We start from the raw sequence: 23,513 nt of genomic DNA, 5'->3' as shown, positions 1-23,513 counted from the left end.
ACTTTATGTTCTGTATATGCAGTGTAACACAGACACTCCTAAGCTCTGAATAAAGTCAGCTGAGTTAGAATTATTATTATGTCAAAGACCAATTTACATTTCTAACTTTTCATCCCAACCAGAATGTCTGGTGCAATAGAGAACAAGTGTACAAGCAAATTCATGTCAAATATTTTTTATAGCTAATTGTGAATCACCTGATGCAGAACACCGATTTAAGAGTATTGAATACCTGCAGCAGCACCTTTTTACCACAAGGTGGCACCATTTCATCTGATTACAGATCACCCCTTACCGTACTTACCAATAAACAACAGTCCTATTAAAGCTTTGAGATCACGAAGCATGGCACATGCATCACTATATTGGATATTTAGCCATTAGCTAGATAGAAAATTGCTTTTGATGACACAAATGTGTTCAGTAGTTCAATGGTAAAAAAGACAAACAATGAAGCAAAAAGACATCAGCCTTTTTGTCACATAGGACAACATTTGCTAATGTCACATCTCATATAATTCATTAAATTTTGCAAAATCAACTTTTTTTTAGAGTATTGTATGTTATGTAGTGCTAGAAATCCCTCACCCTCACCATGACCTCTGGACTTTCATTAAGTCGGTGTTGAATGTGGTGCGACTTGGTGAAAGTCGTCTGTCGTGCCAGTCAGCAGGGACAGAATTTAGCATGGCGCCTCAGTGCCAGCAGGTTTCTCAGAATTATTCTGCTCATCATCATATGACAAACACACGCCTCTGTCACACAGCAGCGTTGCTCAATGTCTGCTGTTTCATTGCATCAAACATGATTAAAGAGAGACTCCTGACACCAAACTCCTCCATCAGTCTGCTGCTGGTGGCTAATATTTTACCATGCAGTGCGCTGAGCAATACTGGTTTCCCTATATTATTCTATTTGGTCGTCTACTTCAATTATCTCTTCTTTTCCTCCTCTCTCTCTTTTTACCTGTTTAATCATCTCTCCAGTTCTCTCGATGACGATGGTCTTGGCTTCTTTGACGGGCGAGGTGGCCTGGTAGTCATCGCTCAGCAGACCGAGGAGAGGGTACTGGTTCCTGTACCTACACATACACACAGTGACACATATTGACATATGTTATGGCTTGAACAGACAGTTTTAAGTTTTCAGTCTAAGATATCAATTTGTTTTTTTAACAGACTGGGGCGGACCTTTTTTGTATTAACCTCCTGTACTGTTAAATTAGATATTTCTACCTCTCTAGTTTAACTTTTTTTCTTTTAACTATCAAATACTCACTAACAGGTTTTCTCTTTTGTGTAGTCAGCTCGCATTCACAGCAGTCAAATGGACCAAAAGTAATGTTGAAAACGTGTTAAGACGTATCCACTCGAGCTGCATAATCCACTTTCCCGTTGAGTCGCATTGGTCAGTGTTTCAAACAATTGTTGCTTCGCTGATTTCTCATTAAAGCTGCTACTTCCAGCAGAGCTTCGGGGCTATGAGGAGGCGATAGTGCCTTAAGGAAGTCTGCATTTTAAACTGGAAAGAGTTTTAGTTTTTAATAACTAACATTGTGTGTGTAATCTGTGTGTAGTTTGCTGTGATGTTTTACCTCTTGGTGATGATGGTCTTGGTGACGTTCTTGGAGCTGTCGTTCCTCTCATGCATCAGCTTCCTGATCTCCTGAGGGCCACGAAAGGTCAAAGGTCGGTGGTCAGCAAGCTAAGAAACTTAGCAACAGGTACTGTGTGCTTACAGGCCAGTGTTCCACATAAATACAGTAGGTGCTTTATGCTGAAGTTCACTAAAATAATATATCTGTATTCATACCTTTTTGTTATTTTGTTTTTTATTACCCAATTGGGTCTCATTTTCTTCTATAGTTAAATTGGAAAAGGAGTTCTGTAGTTGATTTTCTTATTCTCTCATCTGCTTCTCTTCTTCAGTTTCTTTATTTCATTTAAATGCAAATGAACTTAAACCAAAACTGGCTGCAGCTCTTTGTGTGTTTGTGTGAGCAACTATAACAAAGGAAGGTCAGGCCAGCAGCACTCACATTCCTATGGTTAAATTTAACTGACAGCCCGCTTCAGTCGGTGCTGCACGAAAACAAGAATGCAATAAGACCTGAAAGGTGAAAACTAATGAGTGTAATGAAGGAACATATCAGGTCACAAGACTGAGAGTGTGTGTGTGTGTGTGTGTGTGTGTGTGTGTGTGTGTGTGTGTGTGTGTGTGTGAGAGAGAGTTTCAATGTAAACAGTTCAGTGTTCTGTAATAAAAACTTGCTGGCCTGGTTTTCATGATTTCTGTAACATTCCAGGTAAGTCCCGCGCTTTATTTCTGCACCACCAAACACACACACACACACACATATACACACACACACACTCCTTTTGTTTGTTCAGAGTGTAGCACCTGTGTTAACCTGTTATCACGTGATAACACCTGATTTGCATTTTAGCATCCAGAACATGTAAAAACACTGCTGTGGTTCTTTAAGGCGGCCTTGTTTTTGATTTAAGTCTTCCTCTGTAATTATAAAATACATAAACAGACGTTGGGCTTATATTTTGTTAAAAATTGTTAGAATTAAGCTTTTTTTAAAAGCATGCAATTTTGAACAGACTGGAGCTGATCCCGGTCCCCTAACTTTGAAAAAAAAACAAAACAGATATCTGTCCAGTTTGGTTACATGACCATGCAGAAAAAAGTTTGTCTCACTGGAACTACAGGAGTTGATGATGTCAGTCAGTCCTCACGATACAGGACAGATTAATCATTTTAGTTGAAAGTACATTTATTCAATTGGGGTGTTACACTACAGACCTCCTCCTGTCGGGTGATGATGGTCTGCCGCTGCTCCAACATGGCGATCAGCTCTGAGATCTTCAGCTGGAGACTCTTCTCTGAGGACGACTTGGTGGTGGTGGTGGTGCTAATCTCTGTCTGGATCTTTGTTATCTGGGACTGGAGGAAGGACGGAGGGAGAAGAGGGACAAAAGGACAAAGTATTTTACATTAAAGCTCTTTTACAAGACCTGTTCTGCAAGAGGTTATAGCTTTTGTCTTTTTTGTCCTGAGGACATTTTTTGGGGGGGACTTTTTGTGATTGTAATTTGAGGCTATATATTGTACATATATAAATCTGACTTCACTGAACATGCAGAGGGCTTTACAATCTGTGCAACAATCAAAACAACTCTTTTGCAGTGCACCATTCAATAAACATTCAGCAGTCTTCATAAGGGTGTTACCAAAATAATGGTGGTAGGATCTGCTAATAACTGAGCTACGAATAACTAAGGTTGATGGGAATGTCCTTACTGCTGCAGGGGTTTGGCAATACATTGAAATATTGCTCAAATGAATGTTAATTAACGCTGCCAGCAGTGTGGTTTTATTCTCACCCGCAGCCTCTGGATCTCCTCATCTTTTTCTCTTTTCATGGAGCTGAGCTGGTCCTTGTACTGACGGGACAACTCCTCTGTCTTGATATGCAGGGTGGTGCTGTTGCCTTGGCCGGCCAGCTGAGGAATGAAGGAAAGAAGATTTTCATACTATTTGAACAGTTTGCATTAAACCTGTACCAGTAATCATATGTACTGCTAATGCTTCTTTCTTTATTGAAAGTTAGGTCGAGTTTGCACATGAAAGACCAATTATTTCTTTTTGATTATTGACTTTAAAACATCATGACAAACATGCAAGAGTTTTTGTTTGAATCCTCATTTGGATTGATTTATGTCATCAAAATGGCTTGTAACTGTAACATTGATCAAAAAGCCAAACGGTTTTAACTGCAGGCTACCTGCACCTGCACCTTGTTTCCAAACCCATGATCAACATATATATTTTTTTTGGTCTAAGCATGAATCCTCACAACTGCGTAATCAAACACGTTAACTACAAGTGATCTGTCCATGAATAACTTTTAGGTGGCGTGTTACTTTCTGTCGGAGCATTTCGTTCTCCTTCTCCAGCGCTCTCATCCTCCCCTCCAGCTCTTTAACCTTGAACTCGCGGCTCGAGTCGTTGTTTCGGGTGCTCATGAGCTGGCTCTCCAGGGAGCGCTGGGAGGCGCTGGTTTCCTTTAGAGACAGCTGGAGAGGGACGACACAGACACAGAGAGTCAGAAATGCACACAGACACACACAGATTCACAAATCAGCAATGGGAGAGGCTGATCTGTGTAATACGTCACCCCAAACACAACTACCCAGAGCCTGAGGTGACTTTTTTAAATGTCTCGTTTTGTCTTACAAAAGTCCAAAAGTTATTTAGTCTACTATGAAATATGACAATATCTATACATTCTAGTCTATTGTAGAACAGATCATTAATTTGAGAGAAAACAAACACACGTATAGGTGTACTGTACCTGGAGCTGTCTGTTGTTTTCTCGGACGGCCTCCAGGAGGCAGTCATACTGCCGAGCCTGGTCTGCTTTGAAACTCAGATCTCTCTCCAACGCCTCCTTCTCGCTCTCCAGGCGCTGTGAGCACAGACAGTCATACCTTCATGTTAACGGCACTAAGTTGGTTAATAAGTGGATCAATCACATTTTGTTTAATTGTTGATTGCTGCACTTTCTGAATTTGGATTGGATAGCTACGTTTTAGTTTCTTTTTGTTGTAAAAGATGCTAATTGTTTCTGTTCAGGAATGTAAGCGCACAATAGAACTGACTCCACCAAACTGTTCTAACACTGGCAATGATAAGCTGTTATTATGTGGCCTGAAGCCTGTACATGTCTGGTGTAATATAAAGCATTTAATTAGCTTGCACTGAGAATGTGAAGCGCTCATATAATGGGTTCGGCAGGCCGTGGGGACATACCGTTCTGGATCTTGATGCAAATGTTTTATTTATGTAACACAACTTCCTGATGCATTTGGTTGTTGGTGTTCAGATGCATTAAAGAAGGCAGGAACGGAGAATATCTTGCTTTCAATGTGCTTTAAAAATATCACTTGTGCTAAATTTTCCATCTCATTATTCAAAATATAAACTTGGAATGAGTCTTTTGTAACTGTGCAGAAATCACGCCTTGGTACTGATATCAGAATTCTAGGATCAACACTAAGTTTAATATATAAATATCTGGTGGCAAACAATTAAGTACATTTATAGAATAGTACTCAAGTACTGCAATTATGTTGTGTGAGGTAGTTGTACTTTATTTAACTATTTCCATTTTATGTTACTTTGTATTTCTAGTCCTTTACAACGCATTCTGACTTTATAATTGCACACCATATATTGTACAGCTATAGTTATTAGTTACTTTGCAGATAAGGAATTTCAAAATATACAACTTACCTATTTCTTATGCAGTAACTGAAATCTCCCTCCAGAATATTCATGCACTAGTAACAGTAATCTAGTAAGATACTTTACAAACATTTTGCTGAAGAAACTGCAGATTTTATTACTTTTGCTTGAGTAACTAAAGAACCACTATGTTTTTTTCTTTTATTTAAATTTATCTTTGTGGTATTTCTATCCAGGAATTTAGTCGTGTCACTTGTCATGTAATTTATCAGCCAGGTTAGGATGATCTGATTGCTCCTAAACGTTTTGTTAGTTTTCCACAGCCACCATGGAGTCAAGCTAGAGGCTATGGCTTCTTTTTAAGTTACAATTATAGTTAAGGTTGAAAGAGTTAGCTGTTGGTTCACACAGAGCTGCACGTTGAGTTGTAATCGTCCCGATTTACATTCAAAGCGGATATTTAACTTCATGTTGGAGGGTGCAGCGTTGAAATATAAAAAGAAAAAGTTATGATGACAAAACTAGACTCAACCAAACTCCTTCAACATCACTTCACATAGGAACGTTTCTCTTTCCAGGTGGTGGCAGCTCTTACCCGCAGGTCCTCAGACATGTGGAGGAGCTCCTCTCTCAGACTGCTGAAGGTGGACAGCAGTAGACGCATGCTCTTATCTGCAGTGAGACGAGTCTGACACAGAAAGGGAATGAACACATTAACAACCTGCAGTCAGATACCAAATCTCTGAGAAATAATATCGTAGTCATGTTGTTTTTAGAGTCATAAATAAATAAATGTTAATGCTTCATTTTAACCGCCTCTCTCTATTTAGCTTTTACAAACAGTGTATAAGCAATAAGTATTCAGTGGGTCATGATGAAAGCAAATATAAGAAATGGTTTTATGGTTTTCAAATCTAACTATAACTCCTCCAATTAAGCATCATTACTGGTCTATAAACAGTTGAATGTAATAATGTAATCATAGCTAATAATACTATAGATGGCAAAATCTGTGTGAATTATGTGTATAAACAGTTAATAAATGGCTTTGTAAAGTGTTTGTCCATGTCTGTAATTACATATTATTATATATGAACACAGCTATGTCATACTGTATTATCAGGCATCAATTAGTGTTTATAAAGCGGTTATGAGTGATGACAATGAAAGAGCAATGAAAGAGAATGACGCTAAATGGGAAAAATACAAATGTAAAAATGCAGACATAAATAAATGTGTATATAGAATGTTGTATTATTGTCAATGGGGAACTGTGTCGTAATTAAACAATATTTAATTTAATGATGTTTTATGAGAAAGAAGATCAAAATCTCTCACTCACCTGCAGCAGGTAGCGGATTTGTTGTTTGGTCAGTTCAGTGGCTCCTTTGGGAAGCAAAGCCTCCACCTCCTCTCTCTCCACCTGAACACATACACAGACACAAAGAAACAAATGAATGCAAAAGCCCCGTGGACATAATAAGATGATTCCCTCCGATTTGTATTTCTGTCATTTGTCAAGAACAAGTGCAGACAAAGAAAAAGTACTGGCTGCATCATTGGTCATTTTATATGAATTCTTCTTGCATTCTTCATAAGGTATCACTTTACACTGAGGCTCTAAGTTGACTTCAAACACAGATGAAGTTGTGTCTGCTGCGCTCAGTTCAGATTTATTTATCAGATATGTGTGATGCTGGTTTGTTTCTCACCTTGTAGTCATTGCTGGGATCCAGCTGGTGTTTCCTGTAACACACAGAGAGGAAAGACAAACAATGAGGACGGCAGCATGACTGGAAGAGGTCTGCGTGAATCACTGATTGTATCTCACATTGCCTCACACTTCTTACTTTAAATCAGTGGTTCACGCCCCACACTGGACAATTTTTAGCAATAATCAACAACGATTGGGAAACTAAAACTAAGGGAAAAAAAGGATCTAAGTTGAATTTTAGGGAAATAAAAGTCCCCACAACAGTGTCAGCAAACCACAGTTTGAGAACCACTGCTCTAAGTCAACAGGGTTTTAACCAGACATGAGAAGAGGTGTTCTATGTATTCATCACATTGTGATAAATAGACAGATATTCTTATATTTGAGTTGTTCTCTATTTCTCTTGGGGTAATTTTTTTTTCCGTAGTCAGTCTCTCAGTACGGAAAGACAGACATTTTTAAAATGAGTGCAAATATGTAGCTTCATTTTCATAAAAATGCTGAGTAATGTTTTTTTTAATTTCACTATTATTGAATTGACTAAAAGTTAGCCCAATGATAGAATGTGTAAGAATGAGTACAGTACGACACTCTCCACTGTTAAGCTGCCAATCTACAGTATGCAGTTATGGAAAAACAAAATCTTATCAGACAGGGATCCCTGATGGGATTTGTCGGCCTTAAGAACAAATATCACTAGATTTAAACTTTTTAACAGCCAATACAACGGCGACACAGTTTTTTTGTTGTACAGTGATTTAGAACCTCACATGTCGTAGACGGTTGACAGAAACATACACACACACACACACACACACACACACACACACAAACACACACACACATGAATCACCTGGGTGGTAGCTCGGTGGACAAAAACCCTCACTGTCACAACCTGCAGTGCTGAGTTGTATCTCGCCGTCATTGGCTGCAACAGACCACCTGATCTACAGCTCATTTCATCATCCCTTTTTCCCACCAAGGTTTCCTGTAACTACCCGCCTAATGCAGTACTTTCAGGTGACGTAACCGGTGTTCAAAGGCAGTAACCGTGGATGGATGAATACCAAAACTACTACTAATACTACTTTTCAATACGACTGTACATGATGGTTCATGGCGCGCCTGCAGGAGAAGGAAAACATAAACTAAAGAAACTACATGGAACCGACCGAAACTCGTCTTGTTGCACCTGTTAGAGCATGCCGCTCATGGTACTAATCCAAGCCACCAAACCCAGCGTCTATCACCATGACAACATCCCATGGCATCTAGCAAACTATATGCCAGAATGATTTCATCACATAAAAGCCTGTTATTCTGTTATGATATATGTCTGTGGCCGGTTTCATCTAATGTTTGTTTCTAAGAGGATCAGCGCCTTATGTTTGAGAGTCAGTTTAACAGTGTTTAATGTCTGAGTCTTAACATAATGCAATTAGCTGCCAGGTTATTTACACACTTAAAACTAATGCAGTTTAATACAACAGCCCCGTTTTAGTGTTCATTCAGTGTTATGGTAATTTTGGCAGCTACAGTTTTAGCGCTGTTCAATTAACAGTGTTTCCAATGTTGTTGTGTTGTCGTGAGATGCACAAGATTTAAAAGTAGTAAAAGCAGTTGTGCTTGTGCTATATTATTTCTCATCATGTTTTGTCCATTCATTTTAATGCTGGGAATAATTAGGGTGTGTCTTTTGGCAAAATTTAACATTTAACACCAGAGTAAACAAATGCAAGCAGTATGTGTTCATCTCACTAGACCTGATCAGTTAATTAGGCATGAAATTCAGCAAATGAGAATAGGAAAAGAGAATATAACAATTTAAGTACAGTATCCCACTCAATATCTGCAGTCTCGATCTCAAGATAGATATTGTATTGATCTATTGACTGGCTTTGCAGTCCTCTTGATTTTGTTTTTTTGTGTTTTGTTGTTTTATAGTAAATCTTTATATTTATACTCTGTGGCAAAAAAATGCTACTAGAACAACAATCCATACACCCATAGAATAAGGAAAATGGAGGAAAAAAATGAACTGTGACTCTAAACATCCTCCTCTGGACTTTGTGGTGGTGGTAGTCGACCCCAGATACACGCATGATGTCTGAAAGTATGAAGCTATTTGTCTTTCTATGATCATTTTGCATGGACTGGGACATAATTAGTCCATATAATGCTGAAATTAAACATGCACTTACTGTCCACGGATCTTGGACACATGCTCGGAGATGCAGGAGTGGATGTCACAGTTCTTCCTGTAAACGTCGGCGAGCAGCTCGCCGAAGTAGCGAGTGTCCAACCTCGTGGGCTGGGGCACTTCCCTCAGCTCGGTCTTCACCGCCGTCCTCGAGATCTTCTCTATCACCGGCGACGGCTTCTGCTGTATGATGTTGACAATCTCCACCTCTTCTACCTCCACTACCTCCTCCTCCTCTTCTTCCTCCTCCTCCTCTTCCTCCTGGAAGAACACGACAGAGACGACAGGTGTTATTGTTTCCAGTGTTAAATATAAATTAAAGTCAAAATTTCACCCAATGATCTATGCAATGCTGCACTAAAAATGTGTTATTTCAAATCTATGGACATTAATCAATGTGTGTTCAACATTTTATAAAAGCTCTCATCTCATTTACAGATTTACAGATGATATATAATACAAAATGTCATTCAGATGGCAGTGCGATGATGTGATGTTTCATCATTTGTATGATTCTCTAAAGAAATTAAATTTGGTGCAACAAGTAAATCCAGCATCCACAGCATCCTGCAAAACAGCTGCCAACATGTAGCAGACTAACTGGCACCTGCACTGAACAATTTAAATGTATTTTTTATGTTGCCTTATGTTTCTTTTACATTTTGTCTCAAACTGACTTCGACTGGACTAAACGCTCAACAAGAATAAACTTGCCTTTCTTGCATCTAAATATACACATTATTTAATTCTACAAAATAATTATCTTTGTTATTATTTTTCAATCATTTTACTACTATTAAAATTTGTTTGCATTCTATTTAGGTTATCTATCACAGTAACCATCATGTGCAGAATGATTTGACATACAGCATGCTATGATGCAAATCTCTTTATTTTTGTTGCACTGAATTTCTTTATAAGCAGGTTTTAAATCATCATTTTTATACTGTAGATATATTAGTGAGAGGTTAGACTTTTTGAAACCTACAACATTATGGTCTACAATAAAGTATACATCATAAACAAAACATGTAAAGTTACTGATATGCTGAAAGTGCACTATTGTCTTAAATATCATTGTAAGGTGTAGCATTAAGAATGTCCTCATATGTCATATGTCATATAGTTTACAATCATAATTTGGTGATAAATCTCCTCTAAGAGGCTCAGTGATAAAAACTGTGGTCCCAGGATCTCCGCACTGCAATCCGGCGCAGCCCACGCTGCACATACACGTGTTGTAAGCCAAACACACCCATCACCTCCTTTTATCTACATGTAGCAACAGAGTCGAGTCAAACAGTTGTTGCATAACCTGTTATCTGACACTGAGCTGCCCGCTGTGTGTACTCTTCACACAGAACAACACTTTTACTCTTTGCATACACCTGCCTGTCACACTCTTTGTATACCGACACAGGACAAACTTATGTTACTTATGTTCATCTTAGTCTTGTTTCAGATACTTTTCTTCTATCTTTATTTCCTACGATGAAAAAAATTGTTTTACATTTTAAACATAAATTTTTCTCAGATACTCCCACCACACCTTGAGTTCCACCTTATAGCAACAAGATGACCTCATCTCCAGCTTATCACCAGAGGGAAAGTCCTGAGTGAGCTAAAATCTGATACAGAGTAATGAATGAAGTTTGGCGCTTTTTTTTCTTTTGTGAAAGACAAGTTGCTTGTGTTTTTTGACAGCCCTGTGCTTGTCAATCAACACTTTTAGCCTCATTTAACGCTTGCGTCTTAAGGAGTTAAATGTATCCAAAAGGTGCAGCTGTTTAGGGTGTGCGACTACAACAATGCCTCGGGCCTGTACGACGCCCTCCCTACTATCCCTCCAAATGCTATAAATCATTAGTGTTGCTGGACTAGTTCTGAATATAACAATGGCTTTCTAATCAATTGCTTTGAGTCCATGATTTAATGATTTAATGATTTAATGATTTAATTTGTATGCCAAGTAGAGAAGCAGAGATCCTGTGTCCCACCAAGAGTCTGCCTTAACACAATGTCTTTTTTACATTATTCCAAACATGTATTTATGATTTATGATGCAGGTTTTCATGCCAATATTCTTTATTTTATGTAGATAGTAACGGTAACATTGTTATAATCTACTATTTAAGTTAAAGTTTCTCTACGGAACTAGTTTGCGAGTATAATCTTTTTCTTACTGCATGTAAAATGGCTGCCATTTTGCGTATAACTTCGGACATTAATCTGAAAATTAAATAATGTACAGTTTAACTCACACATCATGTAAAAAACTATATATACAGTGTATCAAGGAAGTTTGTGCAGGGGTATTATCGTTCTGAATAGAACAAGTCATCCAAACTAATGACAAGTTTGGGGTTTATCTTGGTTTCACCCCTGAAAAAGAGAAACAAGAGACACAAAGCGAGACAAGGATTTTCATGGTACTAGCGTGACATACTTAAGAAATGTCAAGTACATTTTATCCGATGTGACGCTTTCTTAAATAACAAACAAGCTGTGGCTGTGCACAGTGGTCTAGCCAGATTCCACATTAACCCAAGGGAATATTGGGAGCCAGAATTTCCCAGCAAGTGAAGTTTACACTATTGTGCCATTGGAGAACCACCAAGAACCACAAAGAGCCCTGCAGCACATCAATATCACGTTCAGCTTCTGTTCATTACACTCTGTGGTCATTTTTTGAGACTGTAGTCAGTGAAGGTGATGTAATGTATTACCATATTACCATATTGAGGTTTTTATTATTGTCTATACACAGTAACATACCACAGGGTTTAGTATATCAAAAACAACTCTAAAAAGCAGTAGCCAAAAATGCCAAATAGTTTGTGGTTCCAGCTTCTCCAATGTGCGTCTCAGCTCTGTATCATCTTTTCTCTTCGGAACTTGAAGATGTCACCTGTTTCCTCTAGGAAATTATTATAGTATTAGCACTATCATTACTTCATTAATTGTTGAGTAATCAGTAGGTGAAGCCTTACCCTATAACGTGACGCAATCAAGTGCAACACCTCCACAAACTACAAACCTCAAAAGTGACCAGCGAGTGGAGTCAACCCCTCTCTGACAGTGTCAACAAAAACGAACATTATAAGCTCCATATACTGGCTTTATAGCACAAGTGTTGTAACTGTAGTTTCGAGCATCAGAAAAAGAAACAGTTCAGATGCCAAAGTTCCCCATTTACGTTGTTTTGTAGTGTTTCTGAGTACCATGGCCTTTTGCACTTCCTGTAGCCACCACCCATGCAGCAGAACCAATAGGAGAATGATGAATAAAAATAATGTCATGACTATCAGGAAACACTGGCACAGGAAGGTTTTAGTATCGTTTTCATTTTTAAAAAGTGAAGGAAATACCACAGACAGGAAGAACAACAAGGGTAGTGAGGAGGCTAAAAGGCCTTAAAGATCACAGGTTAGATTTCACTGAACTCCAACAAGCTCAGTTATTGTGAACTGTGCCGTATAACAGGAACTGATAGTAACCGAGGCTGTTAGGAATTTGATTCCTGCTGAAAACCTATTATGTTGTTCAGGACAAATGCCAGGACAAATAGGTAAAACAAGTTTTTTTGGACTTTGTTCCTTGAAGGAAAAACTGTGTTCACTCTTCCAAAACCCGAATCAAAGCGGGTCTGACACAACTAAACACAGACATCATGCATGGACCCAAATTCAGTGAAAATTGTGGGCTTGCCACAAACAACATCCCTCAAAAGACGAACATATCTCGATGCTATCTTTAATTTTCGTTTCGTTTTAAAGTTCAAACATTTATACCCTGTAATACTGAATATTCTCATAATAAATGTGATAAAACATATCCATGTTACAGTGGATGAGCCACTGAAACGGCATAAAAACAAGAAATTGACTAAAAGTATATATTTTATACAATATAAATTGCACACCTGTGGAGTTACACTGATCAAGAGATCCAGATCTCCCAGTATTTGAACTTGACTTGGCACTGAAGCAAGGCACTCAAATGACACATAACTCTGGTATCTGACAGTGCAAGGTAGTAAAGTCTGACATCCATGTGAAACATGGAGAGTATGGTTTATGATCCAGCAGAGCTCAAAGGTCACGGCAAGACCGAAGGCGCTTTCAGGGCCATTATTTATGGTGTCACACATTAAATTCAAACAGAGGAGTTAAGGGTGCAACAGTATGGACAAGGAGGTTATGTATGTGATGTCTGTGATCACATGGAAGTGGGTGTGTCTCAGTGCTACAAGGCTGTGGCTGCCACAGTAACATGCCTGTCATTCCTGACAGAGAAAGTGAGAGTAGAGACACAGACGGACCTGAACCAGTCTGGACATAAGACAGGTCGAGGACAATAGGCTCGTTACCCCCAGGCATAGATACCAGTAGATATCAGTCCTCACGTTGAGATGACGCCGTTCATGACATTCATCCCAACTCAAGTACTATCGGTAATAAAAGTTTCTCCTGTAAGATTTTATGAATCTCTGAACTCGTACAGTCAGCTCCGTTTAAATTCATTTCTCAGCATGTTTGCAATTTATATAGTTCACTTTACTATGTGAATTAATTATATAAAAATATTCTTTTGGAACACTTCAAGAACTATGTGAAAATGATATAACAACACCGAATACGCTATAGAACCAACAAATTCTTCAAAGACTGTGCTGTTGCAACTTCACCAGTTAACAAAGTGTTCAAGTAACAAAGGACCAAATCTGTGTGTTTTACATAATGCGTAAATACACAAAAAATGGCTGAATATTTGTCAATGGCCGGCCTTTCCTTCCACACAGAAGCTTGTTTATAACCTGGAAGCAAGTAAAGTAGCTAAATAATAGGGTTTCATATTATGTAACTCTATAGTGCAATATCAGTATTAATTGTTATATTGTTAATTCAACTGAGAAACACCTAAAACCTGATTTAAAAAACTGAATATTTCTGTTATTCTAATTTAAATTTTTTCAATATAAACTCGCCATGAACATCAACAACAAATGTGAGGCAACAGCTAATAGAAATGTGTATGTAATGTTGACAGAAGGTGGCCCTAGAAGACAGCACACGGTGTGTCCAAAATAGAAGAGTACACCCTCTGGGAAGGAAGGAATGTGCTTTGAAACCTTTCAACTGCTGATCAACCAGTTACATTTTGCAGTTACTGGTGTTTGACTTAACATTTTGTCCGACCAAAGTTTAGGTCAATAGTGATAACTGGATGATAGTGCTAGAGGAAAGCCCCAAAATAATTAGGATTTGTCCTCTGGGAGTTATATCAACATAAAATTCCAAGGAATCTACAGTTACAGATGTCTTGCTCTGGAAACTGTTGGATGGACAAACAGCTAATGTTTCTGCTACATTTTATGAGAAAAGAAATTGTAAAAAAAAATTTTTACAATCCAACAAAATCCTGTGAAATGATGTCCCCCAGGTTTGAGAATCACTGACTTAAAAAGACACAGAAGCTGCAGCTTTAAGGCGGAATCAGTTTTTGTTTTCTTTGGGTTGTTTGTGGAGGTGCCTGTTCATTTTCACGGATCACAAAAATACCTCAGGTCAACTCTGACTCAGTTTAATATGCAGTTGTCCTGCAGATGCTAAATTCCAGGGATCGACTGCAGACCTGAGCTCATGCTGCTGTGTAGAATGTGTGAGAAGATAACAACCTTGTGATGATGGGTTAGTGGGTTAGAGTTGCAGCAGAGGAGTGTGTGTGTTTGTGCTTGTAAAGCAGGCTGACCTAGAAAAGTGAAAGAGCGCAGGGAGAACAGTGCGGCCATTTATCAAAACTGTTCAATCTTATCAAATAACTTCCAAATTGAGTCCTAAAAACCTTTTTTCTTTAAAAAAATTTACTTGTTTTCTACAAATATGTGTTTCCTATCTTCTATTGGGAAGTACTGATAATTGATTAGTTTAAATCATGTATGAAGCCTTTTCTTGTTTTATATCATTGTGAACATAATACTTTTGGAACGTGAACTGTTGTGATGAACATTTTCCACTATTGTTTTGAAATTTTAAGGCCTAAATAATGTATGACAAACAAAAAAAATCAATGGATGGATCCTCCATAATGACCATTAGTTGCAGCCCTATAAGTCTTTCCACAGCATAGGGTTGTTTATATGGTGTTTTCACTCATACTCTCACCCACAAATAAGTCTATTTCTTCCGACTGACATCAACACAGTGAGGAACTACACTGAGACGTCAAGATAAGTTTAATTTGCTTCTCCCCGCCTGGAGGTCAAACCTCCTGTAAATGTGATGAAACATCAGGTGATCCTAAGGTGAATTTGATGTTGTCAAATAAGCTCAAAAAGCAGCTCCTTCCTGTTCAACCATAGGATCAGAAGTTGACATATATAGTTTTACTTGTGGAGGATTGGAAGGAACGTCCGAAAGAGCAGAAACCCAATATTCAAACTCAATACACCATCCCCTCACCACCATGTCAGGCCCTCTGGGATGTGTGTGTGTGTGTGTGTGTGTGTGTGTGTGTGTGTGAGCCGGGCTCTCAGGACTCTGTGTGACCGAGTAACACTAGAGGTTGTTATTGGAGAGAGAAGAGTCACTTTACCACACAGGCTCTTTGTGTGAGAGTCTGTGTGTCTTTGTTTGTGTACACTGCTCAAACATCTCCTTCTTATCGAGGCATTTTTGGGTTTCTGTCAGTGAAGTAGAAATATGTCAACCTGAACCTATTTTTTTTTTTCAGTATTTTCCAAAATGAGGTTTCATATTTCTGAAGCTGAAACCGTCGTCGAGTGGTTTTGTTTTAGGGTGATGTAATGCCAAGAGAAGCCATTCTGACAGTCATAATCACAGCTGGATGTGATCCAGAAGTCAACGTAGCAACAAATTTCACCACTTAAAAAAACATCAGTTGTGCATCAGATGTGGCTGCAGGTTGAGATCAGATCATGTACAGTTGCTATACACACAGATTGAGTTCCCCTAAATGTCATACTATTCCTTTAAGCTTTCTTTGCATGATGCAGAAATGTAACCTGAGGTTAATAACCCCACTTTATTTTCATTAACATCAATTTACAACTACCTGCTTCCCTACAGGGTTTTCAGGGTTTTCTCCAGCTTTTCTCCCTGGTGGCACAGAGAAGCACAACCATAGTTTGTTTTAACAAACCTTTTCTTCAGCTTGACTGATTTCTTCGATAGACAAAAACTCTTTGCGACAGCTATCACAGCTCCTGTGCCAACTGAAGAATACACTGACGAAAGGGGGAAGTCACCCGCTGCAGTTTGGTTATTGCAAACGATAATGTCAGACTGAACAATGAAGCGAGGTCAAAAGTGCAACTTGTTTGCTTAGCAGGCTAAACTTCCACAACCAACAACCACGTCAATATTAGTAATCCATCATGTGGAGACAAAACAAGTTAAAAGATATCTCCATTTTACCAAGGAAACCAACTCTTTACAACCATGTACAGATACAGAGTGATTGCACTCAGTCAAACAACCAGGCTGTTTATCAGCAGCAGACAGATGTGGTAAGATAAAACTATACAGATGACTTTGTGCTGTGTGAGTCTGAATGAAAACAAGTCAGTGAGTTAAGTCAGTAGTGTGTGTGCGTACATGTAGAGAGGATTTTACATGGGCAACTTTCACAATTATTGTGAGGAAAACACAAACTCATATATCAGGGCAATTTTCTAGACATAGTAAAAAGGTAGATTGGGAAGCTTTGAAGTACTGGTGGGGCAGTTTTTTCTCCCACAATGAATCACAGTGAATCATAAAGGCTACAACTCAACCTCCAACAGATGCAATCGAGAACATTTTATGCTGCATACAAAGCGAATGCTCATTTAATTATAGATGCAGAATCATATTTTAACAGATACTGATTTCCTCATGGAAAACATTCAATAATGACGCACTGTTTGGCGTCCTTGCCTCACCCCAATGTGACGCCCTCCTTCACTGTCCTTTAATTAAATGTGAATACTTCACATACCCTACTGTGGTGAGAAAAGCCTCGTAAGAAGCAGCTGAGCAGAGACCAGAAACTATTCTCAAAGGAACGCCGCTAAAGTGTCTGTCAGTCTGTCAGTTACAGTTTGTCACACTCCCATAATTCCTGAATCTGTTTAATCTGGGTTCAAACAATCCTAAATCGTTCTGGCTGTGTCTCAGAACTAAAGATGACAGATTTCATCCTCACAGTAGCAAACATGTCAGTCAACAAGCATCCTGCTTAATCACACTTGAACCTCAACCTTTCACTCAGCTCCTCTAGCTCTTTTCTCACCAGAGTATTTTTGTTAAGAGTACTACGGCTCTGACCTTTGACCAACTGGAAGTTGATTGTTTACACGCTGAGATACAGAGATGTATACCTGCTGGTTTACTTAGATAAAAGTATGTAAAAGTATAATCAGGGAAATGTACTTATGTAAAAGTACTCAATGCAGAATGTTGTCCCCAGTGACTGCTATAACTTTATATAGTATACCACTAGATTATTATTAATGTTAAAGCAGGATTTTACTGTTGTTGGTGGAGCTTATTCTGAACTATATTGGGCTGATGATTATTTTCATTATGGATTAATCTGCTGATTCTTTTCTCCATTAATTGATTTGGTTTGTAAAAATTCTGAAAATAGTGAGAATTGCCATCACAATTACCCAGAGCCCAAAGTGATACCTTAGTAAAATGACAATATTTCCCTCTGAAATGTAGTGGATTAGACGCAGAACGTGGCATGAAAAGAGAAGACTCGAGGAAAGAACAAGCGCTTCAAATTTGTACAGTACCTGAGTAAATGTACTTAGTTACAGGACTGAGCCACAGACCGACGCCGCTCTGCCACAAAAAATGTCCTTGGGTGTATGCTGCTCACACAGACTGTTGCCTTCACTGACTCAATCAACTGAACACAAGTGAATCATTTGTCAGTTAGAACAAATGTTTCCTCTCTTCAGTGCTGTTAACCTTTAAAATAGAGCTGCTGCTGATCATAAAAAAGAAACAAAAATATACAGATGAAAGTGAAAGTAGCGCTAATTTATGGTCCTGGGAAAGAAAATAATAATGACAGGCCTATAAATGTTAGGTATTTACAGGATGCATATACACACAATTAAATCAGTGTGTGTCACTGTATTACTCTGGGTTGCAGTGTAGGTCAAAATCAAGTCAACACACTACATGGACAAAAGTGGTCAGGTCTTTGTGCAGGTTTTGTGTTTTTTTATATATATATATATATATATACATATACATATATATATATATATACATACATAACATAATGTGTATATATATATATATATAGGTATATATATAGGTATATATATATATATATGTGTATATGTATGTATATATATATATATATATACATATATATATATATATATATACATACATATATATACATATATATACATACATATATATAATATACATATACATATATATATACACATATATATATATATACAAATATATATATACACACATACATACATATACACATATATATATATATGTATATATTCATACATAACATATATATATATATATATATATATATATATATATATATATATATATATATATATATATATATATAAAAACACACACACACACACACACACACACACACACATAGGGCACTGTCATGTTGAAACTTCTCTAAACTGTTGCCTCAAAGTTGAGAACACCCTGTTTTTTAAAATATAACTGTATGCCTGGAGCATTAACTTTGGGCTGATCCCAAACCAAGAAAAACAGCCCACAGACAAATTTAAACAAAAGGTTTGTGGCTGTATTGTGTAAATGCAAAATCGAGAAAACAGACTGAAGAAACAGTTGTGTTGTTTGTTAAAGCCTATGATAAAAGTGACAAACCGAGAGCTGACCCTCACTACTTTTGCAGGATATTCATCTTTTACGATGTGAAATCCATATTTTACTGCACTCCAATGAATAATCATATGCATCTCTGTCAGGTGATTCATATCCTCACATATACAGCTGTGGCTCAGGTGGCCTGTACAGACCTGTAAACCTTAGCTTTAGATTTACAGGCAGACTGACTATGTATGACGACGTGTCACCTTAATAAAACTATTCAGAGAGACAGCCCCTCACGTGTGTGAGATTATGGTTCTTTTGCTGTGGGTGTTAAGGTTTTTGCCCTAGTCGACATTTTTAAAAACTTGTCCTCCAACTTTTTCCTCTTTGGTCTGCCACGTTCATGCAGGAGTTTTTTTTTTGTAGAGGATTAGCTGGGAACATAATGCAATGGTCAATCCAGTCTTTGTTATTTAGTTCTAGGTCTGACTCAAGAAAATGCATGGTCTTTATCTCTTTAGGCTTTTGGTACAACTCCGAACTACGGAACTAGTACAGAGTTGTAGCTTGAGAAGAATCGGTTACTCAAAGCCGGTTTTTGATTTTGTTAGTTTACCACACCTTCCACTCAGACAGTGATCACTGCACCTCATTGTTAATCAATCAATCGTGTTATGTTGGATTTTGACACTGTTGTCTAAAGACCATGAAACGGGACTTGATTCCAACTACAACAAACTTGACAGTGCTGACACATCGTTGTGATACCAACAGACTAAACTTGTTCAACTGTACTTTAACAATAAAATCTTTATTTCAACGTGTATCTCAGTTTTTTCAAAGATCATAAAAATGAGTCCTGTGACCCCTCATTGTGCAGCTTACAGTTAAGACAGATACCATTTATGTGGTTTGCATTTGATAAAAGTAAAACAACAATTTACAGTTATGGTTCTTTGTATACTGCCTCACCCCTTCATACAGTTATCAGGCAGCTCCCTGAACCTACATGTGGTTGCCACAGGGTGTGTTACGTAAGATGAATTCTTTCTCTTGCTCTTAATGTACACAGTATGTTCAATTCAAAAGCACTCATATTCTCACTCTCACTTTTATTTCCTCGTACCCTGACGACCTTGTAGAGCACTGTGACTATAACCTTGAATAAAGTATCAGTTGAATAAAGATAAACTGTAAGTCAGTTGCATCTGTATGTGAGTCTAAGTTCAATCAGAGTATCATTTAGCTTGTGTGTGTTTGTGGTTTTGTGTGTGTGTGTGTGTGTGTGTGTATGTGTGTTGTCCTCAATCTGCAGAGCAACAATCAAAGGTTTTTTTCCCCCTCTAGCTGGGCGATTGTCTGTCAGTCAGCAAACAGCAGCCTTCACTGCACACTGCAGCCATGAATTTTTTTTTACCCATTTGCATCCCACGCACACACACACACGCACACACACACACACACACACACACACACAGGCACGCACAGACACAGGCACGCACACACACACACACACACACACACACACACACACACACACACACACACACACACACACACACCTTAAGCACTTCAGCTCCTCCGGTTTCACCAGTGGGTTTGTTTTTATTACAAACAGATTATGTGAGATGAGAAACTTAAAAATGCTATTCACAAAGCCAATGTTTCCAAGGATATCAAATGTGTCCTACTGTACTACAGACACACTGACACTCAAAATACCTTCTGATGTCTTAAAAAATTAATTGAAACATAAAAAACCCCAAAAATGTATTAAGGCTGAGAAACACCCTTCTTCCAGAAAAACACAGATGGGTGTGGTCATTGTTTATCCCTGACAACAAGTTTCACCTAGCTTGGCCCCTTAAGATAATAAAATCATCTTGTTGAGAAAAGCAGACTAACAGATTACTGACTGAAGCCTGGCAGCCAAAATTATCCTCTGAAGACACTGAGTGAGCTGGAGAGAAAACTCATTAGAGGCAGAGGTAACTGCAGCACACACTCTAAGGTTTTAAGCATCAGCAGATGCAGAAAACTTCACTTCTCAAAGTTCTTAATAAATACTGTATAACCGCAGCTTTATGACTAGATAAGGCTTTACTTACATTGATGAAGTGGCTCACACAACTTTCAGCCAACAACCAGATATACGAAAGCAAGCGAGTCTAGTCAGAGATAATAACTTTTCCAAAAATTAGGTGCAACAGGTTGAAATTTCCATTACATAAATGCACCTGTTGCAGTTTTATTATGGATTTTTGTACCGTGTCTGTCTATGTCTTATCTTGTTTTTATCTTATTGTTTTATTGTGTTTTTAATTTGGCCTTGCATGGTTGTTGTATTGGTACTTATATTGTTTGGTATTCTGATGGTTATGATTCTATATGATTCTATAGATGGTGATATTCTGTGTCTGTCAATGACAATCTTCTCATTTTTTTCCAGTCTTTTTTCAGTGACAGTTTGTTTTACACTGTCATGTTTTTTTCAGTTTTAGCCTTGCTGCAAAAACATTTTCCTGTTTTAGGACAATACAGAAATGAGCTGAACAAACCTGACCAGACTTGAACGATGCAACCAGTCAAGACTCAAAAAGCTCAGCTATTCAAAAGAGGTGTTATAAACGACAAAAGGACAGACTCTTAAAATTGTTAGCTGAGTAATTACTTTGTGAATCAGCACAGAATGAACTGACCATTCAAGTCATTAATAAAGAAAACAATGACAAACATTAGCTGGTTCCAGAATCTCAAATGTGACACATTGCTTCTTTTCTCTGTTTTGTAACTGCTAAATATTTTTGGGATCTGGTTGGTTTGGCAAAAAATCATTATGACGACGTCACCTTGGGATCTGGATGATTGTGATGGACATTTTTCACTATTTATTTTAATATTTAATAGACTTGATTAAACCAAAGTGATCAAAGAGACTAAATGAATGAATGAATGAATTATTTTTTAACTAACTAATTTGGCAGGAAAAGTGGAAGGTGTTTCAAGGTTTTTCTCACGAACGACAACTGCTTCATAGATAGATGGATAGATAGATAAGACTGTCACTCAAACCAATTAATAAAACAGTTACTATGATTGTAAATGCAGTTTCAGTGAGGACAAGTTATGCCAAGACGCCGCTTTAAATCAGAGAACCTCCCTGTTTTGACAACAGCCATATACATGACGCTGCAGGTTCAAATCAAAGGAATGTACCCACCCACAGCAGAGGCCTCTGGGAAGTTGTCGGACACACCCCAATTTAACACCCACCCTAAATGGTTTATCAGTGTTGCGACAGTTGAAGGTCCTGTGATTATGAACAACGTGCTTGTTGTAACTGTGAATGTGGAGGCAGGGTGTAGCTGCATGCAGAGGGAGCATGCGTGTGGGTTAATATCCCAGGGTGAACCGAGAAGGTTTAATTTTTATAAAAGACGTTTGTTATGCTACTGTTCTGTCACACACCGGCATGTTCCCATGTCGAGGTTTAATGGTGATGGGTGTGTCTGCACAGAACCTACAAATGGACTCCACACCCCCCTCTGCATTTTTTTCTTTCCCATTTAGAAGACAAATCTTCTGCCAGAAGTTTGTACCTCAAACCGTGACTCACTTGGAGAGTTGGCACAAGGGCGCAAACCACAATGCAGGCTTTGATTTTACCAAAACGGAGAACTCAGACGAGTGCGTGTTTGTTGATTTACAGGTCAAAAGAGATCTAAACGTTGGGTTCCACATGTTCTGTCATAAAGTCTACTTTTATGATAATTTGTTCTTCATGTGTGTCAGGTGGTAATTTAAATATATGTTTTAGCACTAAGGTCATAGACAGATAGCAGACTGCATCATATTCTGGGGCGTTTCTGAATATTTTGACCCCCTTGTGTATCTATAGGGATGACAAAACACATCTTAGTATAATCCTGTTAACCAATCACATTAACACATTTCCAAAAACTGATAATAAACCTTGCAAAGGTAGAATTTATGGCAAAGCTGTTGTATTTAATGGATTATACAGCCACTGAGTGTGTAACCAGGGCCAGGTATTGGAGTACCAAGCATCAAAAGCGGTCACTATCAAAAGTTGTCTGGTCAGATTCAAAGCCATCTTTACTTTAGAGTAGACATGGGTCGATACCTGCAGGACTAGACTGCAGATGCAAAACTTCTCTCACAGTTCACTTACAGTTCATTCAATCTGAGTGATTATTTTTTATTTTTTTTAAAGAGTGGAATGACCTGCAACTTGTTGCCACAAGTTACAGGCTCATTTGCCAGTAAGTTTGTTGTGCTTGCCAAGGGCATTGACCATGTCTATGAGTCAATTGAAGTCAGTCAAATGTTTGCTTTTTTTTAGGCTCATCAACTTTATTTGTTTTATCTGTTCATTCTATGTTTTCATCTGTGTTTTATCACAAAAATAACGCAAAGTTAATGAGTGAATGAGAAGAGTCAAAACTAAACTGAACTAACTTTGCTCCAGTAGGTTTACACT

General features: G+C 38.1%; 1 protein-coding gene across 2 annotated transcripts in view; it reads right to left on the bottom strand.

Annotated features, from left to right (window-relative positions):
* pof1b (POF1B actin binding protein) overlaps positions 1-23,513 on the bottom strand; it is a 32,508-nt gene that overhangs the window by 5,056 nt on the left and 3,939 nt on the right. For both annotated transcript variants that reach the window (XM_051402307.1, XM_051402308.1), the window contains exons 3-12: positions 9,172-9,431; positions 6,969-7,002; positions 6,599-6,679; positions 5,852-5,944; positions 4,364-4,477; positions 3,933-4,085; positions 3,393-3,512; positions 2,812-2,952; positions 1,595-1,665; positions 967-1,081 (exon numbers count right to left, since the gene is read on the bottom strand). In XM_051402307.1, the coding sequence (XP_051258267.1) occupies positions 967-1,081; positions 1,595-1,665; positions 2,812-2,952; positions 3,393-3,512; positions 3,933-4,085; positions 4,364-4,477; positions 5,852-5,944; positions 6,599-6,679; positions 6,969-7,002; positions 9,172-9,431 (1,182 nt within the window). The remainder of the gene's footprint in view (positions 1-966; positions 1,082-1,594; positions 1,666-2,811; positions 2,953-3,392; positions 3,513-3,932; positions 4,086-4,363; positions 4,478-5,851; positions 5,945-6,598; positions 6,680-6,968; positions 7,003-9,171; positions 9,432-23,513) is intronic.

The sequence above is a fragment of the Dicentrarchus labrax genome, unplaced genomic scaffold (genome assembly GCF_905237075.1).
Source record: "Dicentrarchus labrax unplaced genomic scaffold, dlabrax2021, whole genome shotgun sequence".
NCBI classification, from domain to species: Eukaryota; Metazoa; Chordata; class Actinopteri; family Moronidae; genus Dicentrarchus; species Dicentrarchus labrax.
The sequence above is the reverse complement of the archived record's forward strand: the minus strand, read 5'-3'. Positions and strand labels throughout refer to the sequence as shown.